The sequence below is a fragment of the Lontra canadensis genome, unplaced genomic scaffold (assembly GCF_010015895.1).
Source record: "Lontra canadensis isolate GAN:19392208 unplaced genomic scaffold, GSC_riverotter_1.0 scaffold71, whole genome shotgun sequence".
NCBI lineage: Eukaryota > Metazoa > Chordata > Mammalia > Carnivora > Mustelidae > Lontra > Lontra canadensis.
This window is the reverse complement of record NW_022631065.1, coordinates 905950-927157: the sequence shown is the minus strand read 5'-3', so window position 1 is coordinate 927157 and position 21208 is coordinate 905950. Positions and strand designations below refer to the sequence as shown.

The 21208-nt window shown below is 41.6% G+C and overlaps 1 protein-coding gene across 4 annotated transcripts in view; it reads left to right on the top strand.

Moving 5' to 3' along the window:
* Positions 1-20183, top strand: part of KDM3A (lysine demethylase 3A) — a 52524-nt gene extending 32341 nt beyond the window's left edge. Inside the window, exons 13-26 of one of the 4 annotated variants that reach the window (XM_032880627.1) lie at positions 2717-2864; positions 3000-3095; positions 3479-3606; positions 5253-5448; positions 7420-7592; positions 7976-8212; positions 9487-9658; positions 12243-12330; positions 13232-13362; positions 16917-17036; positions 17117-17256; positions 18717-18893; positions 18972-19106; positions 20063-20183. In XM_032880627.1, the coding sequence (XP_032736518.1) occupies positions 2717-2864; positions 3000-3095; positions 3479-3606; positions 5253-5448; positions 7420-7592; positions 7976-8212; positions 9487-9658; positions 12243-12330; positions 13232-13362; positions 16917-17036; positions 17117-17256; positions 18717-18893; positions 18972-19106; positions 20063-20143 (2022 nt within the window). In that variant the 3' untranslated portion in view covers positions 20144-20183. Of the gene's footprint in view, positions 1-2711; positions 2865-2999; positions 3096-3478; positions 3607-5252; positions 5449-7419; positions 7593-7975; positions 8213-9486; positions 9659-12242; positions 12331-13231; positions 13363-16916; positions 17037-17116; positions 17257-18716; positions 18894-18971; positions 19107-20062 lie in introns of all 4 variants that reach the window. The other 3 variants (XM_032880628.1, XM_032880626.1, XM_032880625.1) reach the window with 3 other exon arrangements.
* Positions 20184-21208: the final 1025 nt, after the last annotated feature.

Sequence of the window (21208 nt, the reverse complement as noted above, 5' to 3'; positions counted from 1 at the left end):
CACTAAGCCACCCAGGCACCCCCAGGTTGGGTTATTTTTAACACAAAGGTTCATAATGGAATGCATTTCAGAGAAAATAGAACACACAGGCTCTAGACCTTCTGAATCAGAATCTGGGGAGCTGGTTCACAGGCATAAGAATGAGAACAAGCTCAGGTGAAAAGGATTCCCTTTAGAGTCAGGGTTTTAACAGGATACGTGGAGGTTCCATCTGGGTGAATGTCAATGTCTTCTCCTCTCTGAGAGCACTCTCACACTGATCTGGCAGCCCAGTAAACCACAGAGATCAGTGTGGGTGACACATGAGAACCAGACCTCCCTTATGACATCTCAAGGTATGTCTGGGAGAACATGCTTCTTTTTTATGCCTCTGTAAAAGTAAGGTATCTAGCCGGAAGTACCCAGAAGCAGTTATTTTTAAAGTCTCAGGCATCCTTCCACATTTTATCTTTCCCGAATGGTTGAAACTTAAAAGTGAAGCCTTTCATTTCTCCTAGGTATCTTTTCAGACTTTGCATAACCAAATATGTTTCAATACAAGCATCCATACATACCATCTTGAGAATTTTGGTTGTAGGTACCAGAAACTAATTGAAACTAGCTTCACAAAAATAATTTACTAGATAGGTATGGATACTGTTAAATTTCCAAGTCTACAGAATGGGAATACAGGCATTCTGAAGAGCAGGAATTCAGAGCTAGAAGGAGAAGGGGATCATCAGCTCTAGGGGACAGCCAAAGTCATGAGCCAAAGTACTTGGCCAAAGTAAAGAGTAGCTATAGAATCACTGCATTCTGTTGGAGGAGAAGAGACTCTGACAAATCAAGGATCTTACTGAAGTTTTTTCTCTGTAATCTTTTATTTAGGATGAGTGACACTGGTTTCTGTTTTTAGTAGAGATAAAGAGTTTCCTAATTATATGCATTTAAGTAAAAGTAGTGAGGTTAAAGAGAAATTCTTAAGTAACTGATTTTAGAAGTTACTTAGGTAGGTATTATATAAGTGAGCTGCAATGTAGAAACACTTGGAATATATTAGTAGCTTCACTCCTGAATTAGCAGGGCTTGTTGTAAGCAACTGATGTTTTTCCTTTATTCAAGGGAAGTTGTCTGAATAATGTACAGAAAAAGGTACAGATAGTTGTCTTTTAAGAGGATAATTAAGAAACTCTGTTCTTAAAGATTTAAATAGGGTTAACCTTTCCTCCTCACCTATCTGGTTCCCGCTGTGACAAGCTGGTCAGTTGAAGGAGGAACTCACTGTGAATGATACTGATGAATGCACTGTAAGATGTTCTAAAGGGCTTACTCTCTGATCCTGAGATAAGGAAGCAGGTGTCAACCTTTATATATTTACCCTGCCTTTCCAATGACAAATAATTGTTAAATGGGTGGCTAAGAGATCTAAGAATATCTAATAAAATAGTCTAATCCAAGTAACTAAGGGAAAGTTCATAAAACCTCATTTGTAAAATGCCTAAAGCTCTGTGTATTTTGTGGTGAGCTGTTATGATATAATGGAATGGCAGAAGTTCATTTAGCAGTTGGATTAATTTGGTAAAAACTGAAGTTGATCATTTGTGTTTTGGTCAGTTCCTGGAAGAAAGAGTGAATGAAACACAGATTGGATTAGGAAAAAGATATTTTCCTTAAAAAAAAAGAATGTAACCGTATTGATCCAGTCTTGTTCAAGAGACAGACAGAAAAGAGCTTTCTGATTAACAAACATTGGGCTTTTCTGTGACACAGGAAAATGTCCTCCCTTTGCACATACTCTCTGAAGCTTTCTGATACCTGATTTGGCATTCCTCCATATGGGGAAAGGGGTATGATGTCCTACCCAGTCCTGGAAGGTGCCCCCATCTAGTTTTCAGGGCTTGGCCGCTGCCACGGAAGATACCACTTTGTAGAATCTTGGATTATGCTTCAACCTGTTGGTTATTTGGTTAGTGTGAGTCAGTCCTGGATGCCTGCATCACTACTGACACTAAAAAAGTCAGGTTTCTGGCTCTGGCCCATGAAGAAACCAACTTTGTACTATTATTAAGTTAATGTGCTGCTCCCTCCAGGTTCCCTAACCCCCTGGGATTTTTCATAGGCTGTGTGAGTGGATTCAGGGCCTGTGGGAATAACCTGACAATCTGTGTTGGCTTTGTGTATCTGAGTCATTTTTTTTTTCCTTTGGAGGAAGCATGGTCAATGCTGTCTTCAGATTCTGAAAGTGGCTCATGATCCAAAAGGTGAAAGAACCACTGCTGTGTAATACCTGTGTCTGAACTGCAGCTTCTGTAATCACTGCTGCTTTTTTCATTGATTACTTCTGTAGTACTTCATATGTACCAGCACTGTGCAGAGTTGGTGGGGACAAGGCACAGCCCTTCAAGCAGGGATTCTGCTTGTACAGAGCTTCCTCTCCTAAGGAGAGGAACTGACTGTATACAGTGTGACTGTACATCTGACTGTATACAGTGTGAAGAAGCCTGAGTCTAAAGTACAAATCCAGGTTGATGAGAGTGCTGAAGGAATCCAGGAGAGCTTCATGGTTGAGTGGGGAGAGGTTGGGGGGCCATTTGAGATGGTCTTTGAAAGCTGAACAGAGTTGATAGGAATTCTACTGAGAGGGAGGAATGACCTTAGTTTCCCTCCCCTTTCACGTTTTATTTCAAAAATCGTCTCCTCCCCAAGACTGAGTGATTTATTGATTTTTGTAGGACAGGTTGCTTGGAAGCGAGCTGTCAAAGGTGTTCGGGAAATGTGTGATGTGTGTGACACCACTATCTTCAACCTGCACTGGGTATGTCCTAGGTGTGGGTTTGGAGTATGTGTGGATTGCTACCGGATGAAGAGGAAGAATTGCCAACAAGGTGAGAAATAACTTGATTCTCCTCCAAGCTCCCCTTTACACTCTTAAATGAAGCCTTTTACTGATTTGTGGTTGATGGATTTCTGAGGCTCGCCAGAGTCCATGAGGAGCAGTTACTATGGATCATTTTCTGCAGGTGTTGCCTACAAGACTTTCTCTTGGCTGAGATGTGTGAAGAGTCAGATACATGAACCAGAGAACCTAATGCCTACACAAATCATCCCTGGGAAAGGTATTTCGTGTGGTGCAGTGATGTTCTTTCCCCCTTGTTTTGGTTAGCTCATAGGGTCTGGTGGTTTGGTTTTACTTTATGTAGTATAATTACTTGATAACTTACCTTAGTATATGCCATAAATTGTTCAAAGATGTATTAAATCATGCCCTAAGAACTTTTTAATTAAGGTTTTGTGAATAGTTTTGTAGAAGGAAGGAAAATGATTCATTTGCAGGGGAAGGCATACTTAGTATGAAAAGGAGAGAGAATCTAAGCACCATGTTGCTTAAAAAAAAAAAAAAAAAGTAAATCTGTTGGAAATACCAGTTTCTGCTTTGTTATATTGAGGTTGAAAGTGCCTAATACCCTTGTTGAGATGTTTGTCTCTGTTCTTTTTTTAGCCCTCTATGATGTTGGAGATATTGTTCATTCTGTGAGAGCAAAATGGGGAATAAAAGCAAATTGTCCCTGTTCAAACAGGCAGTTCAAACTCTTCTCAAAGCCAGCCTCCAAGGAAGACATAAAACAGGTATATTGTTTTTGCTAGATTCACTGTTCTTGAGATTGTTATCTGTCTTTCCAAATAACCCAAGGATTTCTGTAGTATATTTGAAAGGAACATGGGGACAGTGTTCAGTGGAAAGAAACCGCTCCTGCATTTCATGTGATACATCATGGACCCATTCTCACTTTTCACATTTCTGTGGACCTCATTTCTGTAGCCTCTTTTAGTAGGTTTTAATTTTTATTCCTTGAAAAAGCAAAAATATCTTCTATCTTAATTAATAAGTTGCTGTTGAATTTTATGTGGGTTTGTAAAAAACTTCTCACGTTTTACAGAGTTAAGATAATCGTTTAAAATTACCAAGTATATGTCATCTATATAATACATATTTGAAAAGTTAAAGGAAATAATACTGAATGAATTTTAAATACCCATCACTCACCATAAAAACTGTGCATTCCTATGGTGCTCACATGCCTCTTCCTGGTAGCTTCTCCTTCATCTGCAACCATCACATCTACCCTATTCTCTCTCCGTTCCTCCCCTTCTCCCCAGTGTCTTCACTCACATCGTACTTGATAAGCAGAATTCCACATTTTTCATAAAGCTCTGGAGTCAAAGGCAGTAGAGGTAGAAGAGCTGTGCTCTTTAGATTCAGAACTGAATTTGAATTCTTATTCTTCCACTTTCTAGTTGCATGATATGAGCTGATTTCAATATGCTTCTGCTTCCTCATCAACAACAGAGGAGTGGGGCACCTGAGTGGCTTAATCGGTTAAGCGTCCAATTCTTGATCTCAGGGTTGTGAGTTCCAGACCCACGTCGGACTCTGTGCTAGGCATGGAGCCTACTTTTAAAAAAATAAACAACAGAGGAATAATAAACAATACTGATCATTGAGTATCACAGAAATCCATCACATGTAAAGAAAGGAAAAAAAAAAAAAAGAAGAAAAGAAAAAGGCGGAGACCATAGCAGGAATTTGACTGGTTTTTCTTCTTCTGTTTGTATAAATTCATCAGCTAAGTCAGGGCAGTTTCTAAGTAACAGAAAAATAAGTGGTGTGCTCTATTTTTTTTTTTTAAATGTTTGAGTTCTTTTAAGAGCTTTTTATCTCATTTTTAAAGCCTGCTATGCTATGCTGAAACAAAAGACCATTTTTTTCCCTCTGCATCTCATTTTCTTCTGAAATCAGAGCTGTAACGTTCCTGCTCTGCCTCACTCACTCATTCATTCACTCATTCATTCATTCAGCAACCATATTGTGAGTGCTTATTCCAGCTACTGTGAGTTCACAGGGGAGCTAAGCACAAACTGGTCATTATTTAAAGCAACATGGTAGGTGGAGTGATAAGAGATATGTATGAGCAGGAAATGGTTGATTAGGGTTAGGGAGGGAAATCTTGGCTATATTTAAATTCTTAACATGTCTTTTGTTTTCACTAGTAAGACTTAAAAGCTAAAAAAAAAAAAAAATTAAAATCTCTTCCACTTGATCTAATTGTGCTCTATTATTTTAAGAGTCCTGCAGTTTTGATGATGTCCAGGGCTATTAGGTGGTTTTGTGTGGAATATTTCTCTCTCACTGGTGAGCTGTTAGGGGAGAAGGTAAGGAAGAGGAAATGTAATGTTTCAGCTTGTGGAAAATTCTCTTTTTAAACTCAACACAGACTTCTTTTGCTGGAGAAAAACCTACTCTTGGTGCCGTGTTCCAGCAGAATCCCTTGGTGTTGGAGCCAGTGCCTGTGGCTGGGGAAGCCACATCCAAGCCAGCCAGCAGCATGAAACCTGCTTGCCCTGCCAGCACTTCTCCCTTAAACTGGCTGGCAGACCTGACCAGCGGGAATGTCAACAAGGAAAACAAGGGTGAGGGTTTCCTGCTTTCCTCTGGGTTCCTGGGAACTTCAGTCCATTCTCTGAGGGGATTGGCAACCTCAATTGCTGTGAGAGCAGTGTGATTAGAAGTGTGTGGAGTGGAAAGGAGTAGTTTCCTGTATTCACCAGGGAGACCTGTCATAAATGCAAGTATATTTAAAATGCAGTCCCAAGGGGCACCTGGGTGACTCACCTGGGTTAAGCGTTCAACTCTTCTTCAGCTCAGTTCTTGATATCAGGGTTGTGAGTTCAAGCCCCATGTTGGACTCCATGCTGAATATGGAGCCTACATTAAGGTGGGGGGGCAGTCCCAAAAGGTAGAACTTCTGCTGACAGTTGAACTCTAGGCTGAGATTGTGTTTGCAAGAAAGGAGTGGGCTGAGACTTGTTTTAATAAATGATTTCGACCTTTCTGTCCTTATCCTGTTTGTTGTTCCTGTTTTGTCTAATTAGAATGTTAGGGCTTCAGTTTTATTTTTCACCTCTGTCCTATGGTCTTAGGATGCTTGATGACAGTGTAAAGAATGTAGGCTTTGGAATGAGATCGTTAAATTAGAATTTAGGTGATTCTGCTTTTTAGCTATGTTATAAGAAAGAAAAATTGCAGGTTAATTTCTTTTATGCAGAGATCCTAAACAAAGTTTCAGAACTCTAAATAAAGGAATTCTACAGTAAGACCAACCAGGGCTTCGGAAATGCAGGTGTCATTTAACATTGAAAATATAATAGTCACATGACAAGACAGAGAAAGTAGTAAAATTCAATACCTATTCATGATTTAAAAAAAATAAATTTGGAACAAAAGGGAAGATCTTTAATCATTAATGAGTTTTTACAATAAAACTGACAGCAGACATCATAATGATTGATTTTTTTTTTAATTGTTTGAATAGTTTTTTAAACAGTGTGCCTCTGTTCAGGGATAAGAGGATATCTGCCATCACTATTAAACATTGTACTGAAATTCCTGGCTATTGCAATAAGGCAGACAAACAGGAAAAGATGTTAGGATTGGAAAAAAATGATAAAGCTGTTGATATTCTAGACAATCTGATTATACATGTGAAAAATAAAAGTATCTATATCTAATAAATACATATCTATCAAGATTGCCAGTTACAATGTTAATTTATAAAAATGATGTTATGGGGGCGCCTGGGTGGCTCAGTGGGTTAAGCTGCTGCCTTCGGCTCAGGTCATGGTCTCAGGGTCCTGGGATCGAGCCCCTCATCGGGCTCTCTGCTCAGCAGGGAGCCTGCTTCCTCCTCTCTCTCTGCCTGCTTGTGATCTCTCTCTGTCAAATAAATAAATAAATAAAAATCTAAAAAAAAAAAAAATGATGTTATGTATACCAGGAGCAAGCAGATAGAAAAATGGAAGTTTAAGAAACATCATTTGCACCATGATTTCACTCATGCGTGGAATCTAAAAAAACAAATGAATAAACAAAAAGTAGAGTTAGACCTATGATTACCAAAGGGGTATATGGGGTGGTGGGGTGGTAGGGATGGGTGAAGGGGGTGGGAGATACAGACTTCCAGTTATGGAATGAAGGTGACACGGTAATAAAAGGCACAACAGTAGGGATTACAGTCCATGGTATTTTAACCATGTCGTATGCTGACAGATGGGAGCTATACTTGCAGTGAGCACAGCATAACAGAGAAATTGAATCACGATGTTGGACACCCGAAACTAAAGGAATATTGTCAGCTATACTGGGGGGAAGAAATTTTAAAAAACCCAATTAATATAATCTTACCTTGAATGTTGTGTACTTTTTGTTTTAATACCAGTTGGAAATCCTTGTCTCAATGATTTATTGGTATTTATCCTCTTAAGTTTTTTTGTTCTAAAGTAAACGAAATCCAAGTCCCAAAGTAATTCTGTTAATAGAAGACAAATAAGGGATTTGCCTTTTGAAATGCTTTTCCAGCTGGGTGTTTTTGGTTTTGTTTCTAGAAAAACAACCAACGATGCCAATTCTGAAGAATGAAATCAAATGCCTTCCACCTCTCCCTCCTTTGAGCAAATCCAGCACAGTCCTCCACACCTTTAACAGCACAATTTTAACACCTGTAAGCAACAACAATTCTGGTTTCCTCCGAAATCTCTTGAATTCTTCTGCAGGAAAGGTATATATTTGTTTTATTTATATTTTATCTTGTAAAAATGAATAGAGTCAGAATGGGAAGAGACCAAAAAAATTGAAACAGACAATAGAAAGAAGATAGGAATCTTAGGCTTTCTTTCATGGGTACAGAAGTTTTCGTTGGCAGGTGGGCTTTGCAGGGTTAGTGTACCGAGATGGGCCATTTTTTTCCTGTTAAACTTTTTCTTTACCTACTTCTGTGAGTTGTAATGTCAAGTGGCGGGGGGGAGGAACTTACCTATTTGTCTTAGGGTCCTGATTTGGACTCTTCTGGATATTTGATACTTAAAGCTAGCATTGTAGGAATGGATTTTTTGATGGAAGGGAATGACCTATTTAAAGACTTGTGTTCTTTCTTAAATTCAGACAGAAAATGGACTGAAAAATACACCAAAAATCCTTGATGACATCTTTGCCTCTTTGGTGCAAAATAAGACATCTTCTGATTTTTCTAAGAGGCCTCAAGGACTGACTATTAAGCCCAGCATTCTGGGCTTTGACACTCCTCACTATTGGCTGTGTGATAATCGCTTGCTATGCCTCCAAGATCCCAACAACAAGAGCAACTGGAATGTGTTTAGGGAGTGCTGGAAACAAGGACAGGTAAGAGGGGCCTCTTTTCCCCCAACTCAATTCAGAGCCCCTTCCTCTGTTCTTTCAGTAGGCTTCTGACAATCCTGTCCCTGCATCCCACCACCCTTCAGTTGTAAGTGGTATATACTTTATCTGCTCTTTTTATACTTTATTGCTTAAGGTGAATGTAGTTAAGGCACCGTAACTGTGAGTCCTATTTTTTTTTTACTGCAGACATTCCTGAGCTCTCTTCCAGTGAGGTTTTGATTATTCCTAAACCAGTCATCTTTGGATATTTGATGTATGCTTTTTGGGCTTTCTGATTCTTGGGTGATGAACCTTAATGGGAGGAATGAGCAAGAGTAAGGCTGATGGGGCTTGGGGGATTAGACAGAATACAGTCAAAATCACATGTCCCGCTGTCCTGAATTAAAACCCTTATGCTGAAGGTGATTTTCGGTGGGCCAGAGCCACGTGGTGCCCTTTTGGAGTGGTGTGTGGTTTCCCAGGGGCCTTCATTGTTTTTTGATTGATGGTTTGGGAGATGCATGACTTTGTGGACCTGCTTCTCTGCTTTCTTGTTTTGGCCTTAGTATTCTGGATCTTTGGCTTTTCTTCTGGGCCGAATGGAGTCCTCACTAAAGGAATACTGTATTCTTAGACAAGGCCAGGACTTGGGGAATTGCCAAGTAGAGAAATATATGTATTTAACAAAAAAAAAGTTCCTACATAATTTTGCAGCCCTGTATACTAGATAAGATTTGCTCATGATGATGATAATAGGCTGAATACAATCTACCAGCCATGTTTTGTTTGGATTCCATAATGTTTTTAAAAAAAAATTGAACTTCTCCGTATTTTAGTTAGGCTATTTCATGTAAAGATTGGGATTTTTGGCTTGTCTTGGCAACTGCAGGTCCACATTCCTGCCTGACAGGAATAGGCTGGAGACCGTTGGCAGCACCCCTTGTGGACAGGACAGTCCTACCACCTTTGTCCCTCCTTTACATTCCCTGCCTGGTCCTGAGCCTTGGTGTTGGTATTCTGTGAGTGATGGCCTCCGAGTCAGAAGATGGGCTCCTTGCTTCTGGAAGCTTACCAATGTAGTCTGAGAGCAAGGAGGAAGGAGTATATGAAGATAAGCGGTGCTGTGGGAGCTCAGAGCACTACGCTGTCACCTCAGGATCTGCCACTGAGAACCAGTCACCAAGAAACAAACAAGCAGCGGTTTGGAAAGGGGCTGCCTTTGGTTTGGGGACAGAGCTGGGGGAGTTCAAACTAAAGTCTTCATTCTCTTCTTTTAGCCAGTGATGGTGTCAGGAGTGCATCATAAATTGAACTCTGAGCTTTGGAAACCTGAATCCTTCAGGAAAGAGTTTGGGAATCAGGAAGTCGACCTGGTTAACTGTAGGACCAATGAAATCATCACAGGAGCCACAGTAGGAGACTTCTGGGATGGATTTGAAGATGTTCCAAGTATGTATGAAAGACCCTTGAAGGGAGTTAGGATGTGAAAGGAGGGCACAGGAGTAGCAGGAGTCTGAAGCCCTTCAGTGGCAACAACATGTGCCAGTGGCAACTCCATGAGTTGGAGTTTAAAATTCGTGTCTTATCTCTTCTCCACCCCCACCCCTTTTTTTAAAGTTTATTATGCTTTAGAACCAAGGCAACATTCACTTTGTGGTTCCTTAGGTGAGGTTTCGGGCATCTGTTCTAAGGTGGCGCCATGTCTGTCCTGTGACAGGCGTTCTGTGCTTTCACTTGTGCCCTGGGGGAGCAGAGCACAAAGCCAGAGCTTGTGACTCAAGGCTGGTGGGTTTATGTGTGTTTCACCTGCTTGCATCCTTTTTTGCTTTAAAGATTTTAACTACTGTTTAACAAGTTAAGTGGACCTGAAGAAGCCAGGGAATATGAATTCACTTAACAGGGCAGGTGTCCTGGTCACTGCCTGCTGCGCCTCCGCTGGGGGCTGTTGAGGCAGTGAGAAGGCTTGTGTGTCTGGTCCTGAGACTTGGCCCTTTCTGTGTACTGGCCCATCAGTAAACTGTTACCAGGATTCACATCACCATCACCAGGCCCCCATCCCTGCTGGAGGGTTTGGCCAGTTAATTCTTCAGATGCTCACTTATTCAAGTTCACTCATTCATCACTCTCATTTTTTTAGACACACTTACACCTTTAATCTACTGCTTCCTTACTCCTTTTTACCCACATTTACAGATTATAGTTCATACCTTCAATAAACTTTATAACAAAGTTACGGCTGACTTTTTAATATAAGGTGTGAAGATGTTTTCCACAAGTAGCTGCTGAAATGGTGTTCCAGGCAGAAGATGGTTACTTAGGGATCAGCATCTATGAAACAAAGGAGGAGAAAGCAGGACTGAGCAGGGAAAGGAGTCAGCTGCAGTGTAGGCTCCGCAGAGCCTCAGCCAGTCTTGCAGGGAGTTCTGAAACAAGTATTGACCTTCATTCTCAGACTGGGCTGAAATGGGACATGGCAGGGCCTTTTCCCCCATCTCCCTCAGTCTGTAGATACTGGTGTCCTGGTAAAAGGACCTGACCTGGTGTGATAGTGCTGTGCAGCTGAGGCAGCCCCTAAATGCTGTGTCTGGACAATAGGTCTTTTGAAGCTTTCCACTGAGGCCTGAATTCAAATCCTGTCTCTTGATACATCCTTGTTGTGTATAGGAGCTTGGTAGCTTAATTTTCTTGGGACTCAAACTTCCTCATGCCGGCTGATGGTGAAAACAGCTCCAAGTCAACTATAGCTTGCCCATTCTATGCTGAAGATTTTGTTGCGCACATCCTCAGCACCCCACCCACAGTGACGTACTGCTGCTATTCTGAACACACACTGTTACCCTGTATTTTTCTGTTTCTTCCTGGAGTATGCATTTATTTAAACTAGGTTATGTGACAGTACTTGGTTGACTACAAAACATTACACAGATGTTAGTCCTCAAGAATACGGGGTCTGAAGTCAAACCTGGGTTCCTTCCCAGTTCTGCCACTTAGTAGCTGGATGACCTTGGGTGTGTCTTGTCAGTTTCCTCGTCCCCAAATAGGAATATTAAATGATGCCTAATCTCATTGGGATATTGGGTTTAGTTGTAAGATTTAAATGGTTAAGACAGTTGGAAGAGACTGGAGCACAGCAAGAAATGGAATAGTAGTTGTCATTGCTGTTGATTGTAATTATCAACGTCTTTTTCGATCAGAACTTGGTTCTTGGTTCCTTGGCATTATTTGCCACAGGTAATAGTTCTGACTAAACCGTGTGGTGCTATTGGCCCTACTTGTCCCTGGACAGAACACCAGCTAGTTTCAGTCTCTTTGAGCAAGACAAGTCATTTTTTTTTTTTAATTAATAAATTTTATTTTTTTAAACATATATTTTTATCCCCAGGTGTACAGGTCTGTGAATCGCCAGGTTTACACATTTCACAGCACTCACCATAGCACATACCCTCCCCAATGTCCATAACCCCCCCCCCAAGCCCCCTCCCCCCATCAACCCTCAGTTTGTTTTGTGAGATTAAGAGTCACTTATGGTTAAGACAAGTCATTTTTATTTCATAGTAGCCTTAGAAAACCTTGTCTCCTAAACATTTGTGACCTCTTATTGTTAAAGTGCATTGCTGTTTATTAGGGAGCTGCTCTCTTTATCCAGAATGCTAAATATTAGGAAAATAACAGGATAAAATAACACCCAACTATGTGTAATGGGCAGAAGGGGGTGGCTGAAATCTCAAAGGAGGAGGAGCAGCAGTTTAATAAACATCTAGAAAAGATTAGATTGTAATTTTTATTTTGCTATTTCCGTGCTGCCTCCTAGGTATGAATGGGTTTCTGGGCAGTGTAGAAATGTAATAGTTGGTAATTGGCAGGCGAGGAATTGTTAAAGAAAAAAGTGTGTACTAAATGTATCAGGTTATGAAGATTTTGCAGAGAAGAATTTTATTCACATTGTTAAGCATAAAATGCTAATTTGCCATTTATTTTGGTCTGTTTCTGAGTTATGAATAGTAACAAATCAGTAATTCTGGTTACCTTTCAGACCGCTTGAAAAATGAAAAAGAACCAATGGTGTTGAAACTTAAGGACTGGCCACCAGGAGAGGATTTTAGAGATATGATGCCTTCTAGGTATGATTATTGGCCAGGGGGAGGGATGATTCTGTCCTGGACTTGATAGGATAAATTCTTCTTGAGGTGGTGAGAAAAGAGTTTTTCAGAAGGGGAAGATGAAGGCACCTGGGTGGCTCAGTTGGTGAAGTGACTACCTTCGGCTCGGGTCATGATCCCAGAGTCCCACATTGGGCTCCCTGTTCACTGGGGAGTCTGCTTCTCCCTCTGACCCTCTCCCCTCTTGTGTTCTCTCTCTCAGAAAAAAAAAGTGTGTGAGAGGGGGGGTTGGAAATATGGAATAGTTTTACTGGTGCTGATATTTTATTTCTAGACTATAGTCTTTGGAGATCTGTGTTTTAAATAAGATAAAGAAGTTACTGACTTTGAGATTTGGCCAATGAAAGCTTCACACATTTCCATTTTAGTGCTGTGCCAGAGAAGAGGCCAAATGAGGTGTGTGGCCTCTGACTTGGAGGCAGTATTGGGATTGGACCTATCAGGGTTCAGTGTAATGATAGTGCATTAGACAACAAGACAGCTGAATTGGTAGATCCATTTTCCTGATTTGAGCTTGAACCTTGGAAAGGATCCTTAGAACTAATGAATAATAAATCCCTGAGGGTCACTTCTTATCAGGAAGTTACTGCTCAGATCTTTTGTCTGAAATATTCCAGATCATTTTGATAAAGATGGGTGATGTGTGAGAGAAAGACGATATCTTTGTTCATAACTACTGTAACTCTACTCTTAAATACTGTTCGGAAAGCTTTCTCCATCTTTACAAGTACACATATTTTTATTTGTTCCTTTTGGTAAGAAGGAACAAAACAGATCACTCCATGATGGATTAGATCCTTATCTAATCCTATCCATAGATAAGGCAAGCTTATTTTGCAAATGCTTGGTTCTCTTGTTCCAGGTTTGATGATCTGATGGCCAATATTCCACTGCCTGAGTACACAAGGAGAGATGGCAAGCTAAACTTGGCCTCCAGGCTGCCAAACTACTTTGTGAGGCCAGATCTCGGTCCCAAGATGTATAATGCTTATGGTAAGGAAGAAATGGCTAACTTGAAAAAATTATAACGGAAATAGAACATGTCGAAATGTTTGGAAAATTGCTCTTGAGGGAGGTGGAGATGGAAGACCTCTATAGTCCTAACACTTCACACAGCAGTGGGCTTGATTTTTGCATATTTCCTTTCATTGTTTTTCCACATGTAGGTGTATTTCCTTTCATAGTTGCAGTTGTAGGGATGTGTGCGATTTTTTATTTTTCTCTTTTCTATACCTCTTTCTATCGTAAAATCTTTGTGTTGCTTAATAGTTTTTAATTTTGGTGGTTGTATGGTACATCATTAAATTGATCTAACTTTGTTACTCACTTTAAAGTCAGTCTGCTAGCATTCTAGCTGTTTCAACATCTACCACACTTAAATACCCCCATGTTGAGGGTAGTAGTTTGTTACTTAAGTTAGTATCAGAAGCACCCTCTGAATTGGATTTTCATTGTGTAGGCATGACTCCCTAAACTATCCAGCAAGGGGGATTGCACAGGATAGAGATTGATTTCCTCGGTAACCAGAGTTGTCTTTCATCATTGCTGTGACCTTGACCAGTTTTCTGTTGGGTATTTATTTAGATCTTGACTATAGTTGGCTGTTTTGAAGGAATTGTTTATTGATGGATTGTTGAATGAAGTTTCAGTTGTTTGGATCATTTATTGACTTTGCTTTAGTCTTTTATACTATTTGGACCCCATTTTTCCCAGTCCTTCTAGAAATTACTACTTCAATTTTATTCTGTCCTCCCATAATTACTCTAAAGTCCAGTCTCTCAGTCCTGAGGCTGACAACCCTCCTGAAAAAAGGACAGAGTCCTTTGGCATCTTTGCCATGTTCTCCAGAGACTATTGGGGGCCGAGAAGAGCAGGGCCTTGGATCTCAGCCCCACAGTTCTTCTGTTATGGTAGAGTTAGTCCAGGGATCCACCTGGGGTGGGATCAGGGAACATTTTGAGAATGGAGTTTATGTTGGGGAGCTCCCACAGCTTAGATGTCTGAGAACATTCTGCGAGGGTAGGGTGAGAAAATGGTCAGTGGGAGAGAGGACACAGCAGGTGAAGTCCCCTGGCGTATTCCCTTTACATGTCAGGTTTCAGTTTGGAGAGCCCTTTGTACGCTGTGGGCCTGTACCATGTTCACTGGCTGAGTTTCCTTCTCTCAAGCCCTGCAGAGCAGCCAGTTGGTTGGGGTCTCAGGACGTACTCTGCTTCTAGCAGATATTTACGTGAACTTATGTGAATGAAAGTATTTTTCTACTAAAGTAAATGGTATAGTGTTGCATAATGATAATCCATGCTTTGTATGCCTCTTAAAGCTTTATGGGCTAGAAGTGGTTACCTGAGACGTTTCCAGAATAAATTGTTGGCCTGGTTTAAACAGCTTAGCAGCATAGACAAGAACAGATAGATGGCAGTGTTACTCTTGTTCCTGTCCAGAGTCAGCAGGTAGGGATTGAAAATATGAAATATGTTCATTTTCAAAGGTTGGATGATTGAGCTGAGAGTCCTCAGGAAGAGTAGGGTGAGAAAGCTCTTTGGAGAGAGAGTCAGCATCTCTCCATCCCCAGTACCACCACCAGTGTTACCCATGGGGGTGGGGACTTCAGGACAGTGGCAGGGACAGTGACCTGCTCAGGACGTACGAGGGTCAGTCAGTAGCAGGTCTGGGACTAGGACGTTGGGTCTCCTGATTTCCAGGCCAGTTTTGCTGCTCTCTGCCCCGAACCCCAGTGCTGTCACCCAGCAGCCCCCGTTGTATCAGCTCATGTGGTCTTCATGACTGTCCACGGTGTTACGTTCAGGAATCCTTCCCCTGGGACCTTTATGTTTTTATAATCTCGGTTCTGTTGGAGTTTAGACTCTTCATTTACAGACTGTTTTAGCAGCGTGCAGTCGCCCGTAGCTGCCTGTGGATGAGTGTCGGGCTGGTAGCTGGTAGGTGTTGCTTCCGTCTTTGTTTGGCACAATGCTTTTCCTCCCTTTGGCTATGGCCAAGGAGCAGGCAGCCTGACCGAGCTCTGAGACCTGTTCACTCTTCCTCCCTTTCCTCCCATCTTGTGCCCGCCCTTCCTGGCGCAGGGTTACCTGCATCCTACAGTTTGTGCTCAGCATGCCTGTGCGCTTCTAACACCGCCATGTATGCTTGTATTCTCGCAGAATATTCTTCTCGGTTTTAACCTGTTTGAGCTTTATATAAATAGGATGAGACTTTTGGGTAATCATCCATGCTGTCATTTATAAGTGTCCATTTAGTCATTTTCCTTCTATCCCGTTAATTGCTTTTCCTTCTTAAATGCACTCAGAACTTGGAGTCTAATACAGTGACTCCCCATATACTTACCTCCAGTTATAGCAGCTATCAGTTTTTTTGCCATGATTGTCTCATTCCCTCCCATTCTATTTTTCCTTCACCATTTTAGAATAAATCCCCTTTAAAGCATATCCTTTGATTTTGCCTAAATACTTAATGCTCAGCCCTCTCCTAGGACAGATAGTTTGGCTAAATGGAAAGAAAGGAAATCACTACAGGGCTCCTAAGGCTGCCGCCCCAGGTTGAAGTTATAGGGTGCCCTCTCCTGTGTCATGCTGATCCTCAAACTGCAAGGCTCTGGCAGGCTGGAGGGAAGTCCCTTGGCCTCCTCCAAATAAAACAGAGCTGTTTCAGGGGCTGGTGGGTTAGCAGATGGCCTCTGCTTGCCCCCTATGAGCCATACTTCTCTCTGCTGCCCATACATGTCAGGGTGGGCCACACGGTGACCACAGCGCTTGGTTAGCCTCAGGGTGACTACTGAGCAAGGCAAGTCTTTTCCTGGGCTAAGAGATGAAAGTTTCAGACTACGAGCACCAACCAGGACTTCGTGTGTTGGCTCACTACCCTCCTCCCCGCCTGTTGTTTTTTTTTTTTTTTTTTTTTTTTTGGACAGTTGAGGGAACCCAGGGGAACGCATTGGGCAGTGTTCTCTCTTGTTCTGAGTATATAGCCATTTGAGGTTCCAGCTTTATGCGTATGTGAGGGGGCTTTCTGTTAGACTCCTCATCTAGAGTGGGCCCTGGGCCTTATGTTTTGCCCCAGAGCACTCTAGGCTGTGACAGCCGTGACAGCCAAAGTTTGAGAACTGGTTGAGCACATGTCCTTTTTGGCAGATTTCAGCTTGAGGAGCCACTTCACCATTCCCGAGTCCTGCTTTCTAGTTTTTTGGTTTATGCTGGCACATTGTTTCATTAAAAGAATTTTTTTTCAATGATTTCACCCAGGCTTTTTAGTTGTTCTTCGCAGGAGAGTCTATCAAGGGCCTACTTTGCCTATCATCAGAAACAAGTCCTAGTGTTAGGACTTGTTTTTTTATTTTTATAATTAACTGTTTAATGAGATTATTTTCTTGCAAAATTGAAAGGGTAACATAACTTAAATATTGTTCTCTTTTACATGATTTTTTATAAGAGGCAACTTTTAAATTTTGTGACCAGATATCTCCCAGGAAGTGGGAGAGACAGTGGCAGCCTTCATCATCTCCATAAATTTAAGGTGTTTTCTGTTGACAGGATTAATTACTCCAGAAGACAGGAAATACGGAACAACAAATCTTCACTTAGATGTATCTGATGCAGCTAATGTTATGGTGTATGTGGGCATTCCCAAAGGACAGTGTGACCAAGAAGAAGGTAGGGTGCTAAGCATAGAAGTGAGGCTTACTCTCTGATTTGGAGACTGTGGTCTGATACTTGCTTTTTTCTTGCTCCAGAAGTCCTTAAAACCATCCAAGATGGAGATTCTGATGAACTCACAATAAAGCGATTTATTGAAGGAAAAGAGAAGCCAGGAGCCCTCTGGCACATATATGCTGCAAAGGACACGGAGAAAATACGAGAATTCCTTAAAAAGGTATGCTTTTCTATCCTATGGCTTATGAAGACAGGCATGGAGAATAGCACTCTTAGAAACTACTCCACGTTGAGAACTGACTGGCTGTCGGGCAATAACCATAACCTCAAAAGTTTAATCTCTGCGTGTCAGATTGACTAGGCTGAAGCTGGATGCTGAGGAACAAAGATTTCTAAATGATCAAGCGCACACCTCTGAGAAGAGGAGGCCTTGTCTTATGACTGTGGTTTGTTTTTGTTTTTTTTTTTTAAGATTTTATTTATTAATTTGACAGACCGAGATCACAAGTAGTCAGGCAGGCAGAGAGAGAGGAAGGAAAGCAGGCTCCCCACTGAGCAGAGAGCCTGATGTGGGGCTCGATCCCAGGACCCTGGAACCATGACCTGAGCCGAAGGCAGAGGCTTTAACCCACTGAGCTGCCCATGTGCCCCTTTGACTGTGTTTTACATTATAGTGCATTTGGAGATTCTGTGCTCTCCCTTCAGGTTTGTTCCTCCGGTTGTTTAGCAACTATTTGTTTTACAAATCTGAGCACCTCAGAAATTCATGTGTAATTCCTTGGCCCTTGATGCCTGTGTTCTGAGTGAGTTACTTAGGTCCCTGTGGGTTTTGTCCACCCTCATTTAGTAGTAGGTCAGGAAAGCCTCAGGCATTACTTATGGCCATTAGCTTGCAAAGGGCCATTGGAAAGAGGAATACAGGGGCTTTGAAGATTCCAAGTCTCCAGTAGTTGTCAGTTTGTTCAGCAAGGCCTGTGTGTGGAAATTCTAGGCAACTGGAAAGATGGGTGCATTCGGTTTTTATCAGCCAGGGTATCTGTAGCTGATACTCTTTAGTTGTTCATGAGGATCAGATCTGAACACCCTACCCTGTTGCCTGGTATCAGGTAGGTCCTTAACCAGCATTGGTTTGAATTAAGCTGTTTCTGACTTAGGATAATTTGACTCTTCCAAAACCTGCTGGTCACCATATTGTTCCTCTGATAGCATCTCCCTGAGTCTGTGGGTCTCTGCTGCCAAATACTGTGTCTAGAATAAACATATTTAATCTGTAGCTGTCTTTAGGACTGCTCAGTGACTCGGATTGTGAAATGAATATAGATTTTTAATAGCTGCCACACAGGAAGTCTATATCTAAGGAACTCGAGCCTACTTATGTTCAAAAGTCTAGACCAAACTATTGTCCAAACATAGTATTTAGAAAAATACGCAGACTGCCGGTCAGAGAGTGTTGGCAATGACAGAAGGGAAAGCCACATTTTCTTTCGATCTTCTGGTTCTTTCAGTTAATGTCTTTGAGTGTTATTTGTCTCTTTCTGCCAGTGGGGTACCTGTCAAGGGCCTGATGACATCTGTTGTCTCCCCACACTCTTTGGGGGCCTGGGGGTGGGGGAGCGGGGGAATGCCCTTATTGTGCCTCTGTGTGTTACTCAGTTTCATAATATTTCAAATGTATTCTAGGTATCAGAAGAGCAAGGTCAAGAAAACCCAGCAGACCATGATCCCATTCATGATCAGAGCTGGTATTTAGACCGATCACTAAGAAAGCGTCTTCATCAGGAGTACGGAGTTCAAGGCTGGGCTATTGTACAGTTTCTTGGGGATGTGGTGTTTATACCAGCAGGAGCTCCGCATCAGGCAAGAAACACTACTTTATTCTCTTCACACTGTAAGATCTTTTGCACGTGTGTTACTGATGGAACTTGTGTTTTCCAGGTTCATAACTTATATAGCTGTATTAAAGTGGCTGAAGACTTTGTTTCTCCAGAGCATGTTAAACACTGTTTCTGGCTTACTCAGGAATTCCGTTATTTGTCACAGACTCATACCAATCATGAAGATAAATTACAGGTAACAATATCACTGATTCTTGGCATTCTCTCTCTCTTGCTTCATGGCCCATTACTGACCTAAGAGAGTCCGTGAACTTGACTGTGTCACACTGGGTATAGTGAGTTGATGAATTGGCTTCATGTGTAGTTTCACTGTCTACTTAGGCCAAGGAGGAATGAACATAGAGGAAGTCTTACCTTGGTTTGTGATTGGTTTAAACTCTAAAAGTGACTATGCCCCAAGAGAAACACTTGGGTAATTAAAACAAATGGATCTTTGAGGGACCTGGTTGGTGTAGTCGGTCAAGTGTCTGACTCGGTTTCAGTTTGGGTTGTGATCTTAGGGTCGTGCGATTGAGGACCATGTCTGGGCTCTACACTGAAGGCAGAGTCTGCTTGGGATTCTCTCCCTCTCCCTCTGTCCCGCTTGTGCTTGAGTGCACATGCTCTTTCTGTCTGTCTCTCAAATCTTAAAGAAAGAAAAAATATATATATTTGACTTCTGACCTTGGCTCAACTGCCAGACATTGGTCTTGAACAAAGACTTTTATTGCGGTGGTGTTCTCATCCTTGAGGAGAGCAGAACAGAATCTCTGGGATCCAAAGAAGATCTCAGAGAGTAGGTTTAAAGATGATTTCAGCAGTGAGTGATGTAACGTAGTTTTATGTTTGGAAAACTAGGGGAACATACAAGTTTTGAAAAATTGTACTTTGGGGCTTGTCTCTCCCTGTACTCACCAGGCTCAGGGTCATGGGACATCAAAACCTATGGAAGGGGGAAGAGGAGGCATGAGTTTAAAATGTGTATGAGATACTGGCCTAAAGGAGTCTAGGTCCCTTTTGAGTACTGACATTTTGAATACCACGTTTGAACTTGAGAGAGAGTGGTAGTAAAACTGGCAGGGGAAATGTATAGTCTTAGTGACAGATGGTGGATTTAGGGATAACCTACCATAATTTCTGCCATTCTCACAGGTGAAGAATGTGATCTACCACGCAGTGAAAGATGCAGTGGCTATGCTGAAAGCCAGCGAATCCGGTTTTGGCAAACCCTAGGGGTCGCGGAGGCGCCGTAAGCCCTGTGCAGCGGAAGCGAGCTACTGGCAGCTGTTCACACTCTTCGGGCACGAGCCCTGTGGACTTGGAGATTCATGTTACCTCATCTTCTTTTTTAAACTGTACCCACCTGGTAAGGGTACCCTGTCTAATGTGTATTTCTAGTGTTTACACACACTAAATGTGTATATGTAGGAACTATTTACAGAACATGCATCCTTAAACTGTGACTTTCCACCTAGTGCAGAACTTGTACCGTGCTGTAAAAACAGAACCTCGTATCCGCTCGGGAGCAGTACCGGCAGTTACTCCCCAGCTGCTGGGCTGGACAGCTTAGTCAGAAGGGGTTATTACTATTAGGAATCACTGCGCAGTTTATTTGGTTGTATTTTGTTCTGTGTCTGTCTGAGTACCCTCTCCCTCACCCTGTAGGGCTCAGATGAGCAACGGAGGAAGCGACTGCTCACGGCACAGTCCCTGCTGTGTTGCATTAGGACTGGCATTAGATAGCAGAAATCAACTACTGTACGATTCTTGGGTTTAACCATCTTTCTTTAGTTCAATGGAGTTTTAATTTAAATGAAGCTTTGCTAATTTTAAGTGTTAAGCATTTTGCATTAAAGTATTCCTATAATATTTTGACTCTACTTATTGGCATTGTTATCCTCTGGTTGTAGGTTTAACACAATTTTCTCAAATGTTACAAGTCTAAGAGGTTGCTTCAGGAGCACATCTTAAAAGCAAAGAAATTAGATGCTATAGTGATTTGGGATTATTATAATAATGCTAACATGGACATAAGTTTCTTCCCAGCCAAGTGGAAACCTTTTCAAAACCCTTCTGCAAAGAAACATCACCAGTCAGCTAAATTTGGAGTGGAAGTTAACAACAAAATAACAGTGATTGGTTAAATGGTTCTAAAAAGGTATTTCAAAGCAGTCGAATTACATTGTCTTTCTTTTGGCCTTTCCTAAAGTAAGAGTTTACAAAGGAAAAGGAGACTGTTAGAAGTTTTAGAACAGCAGTACCTAAAATAGTCCTTTCTGATGGAAGAAATGCATCAAG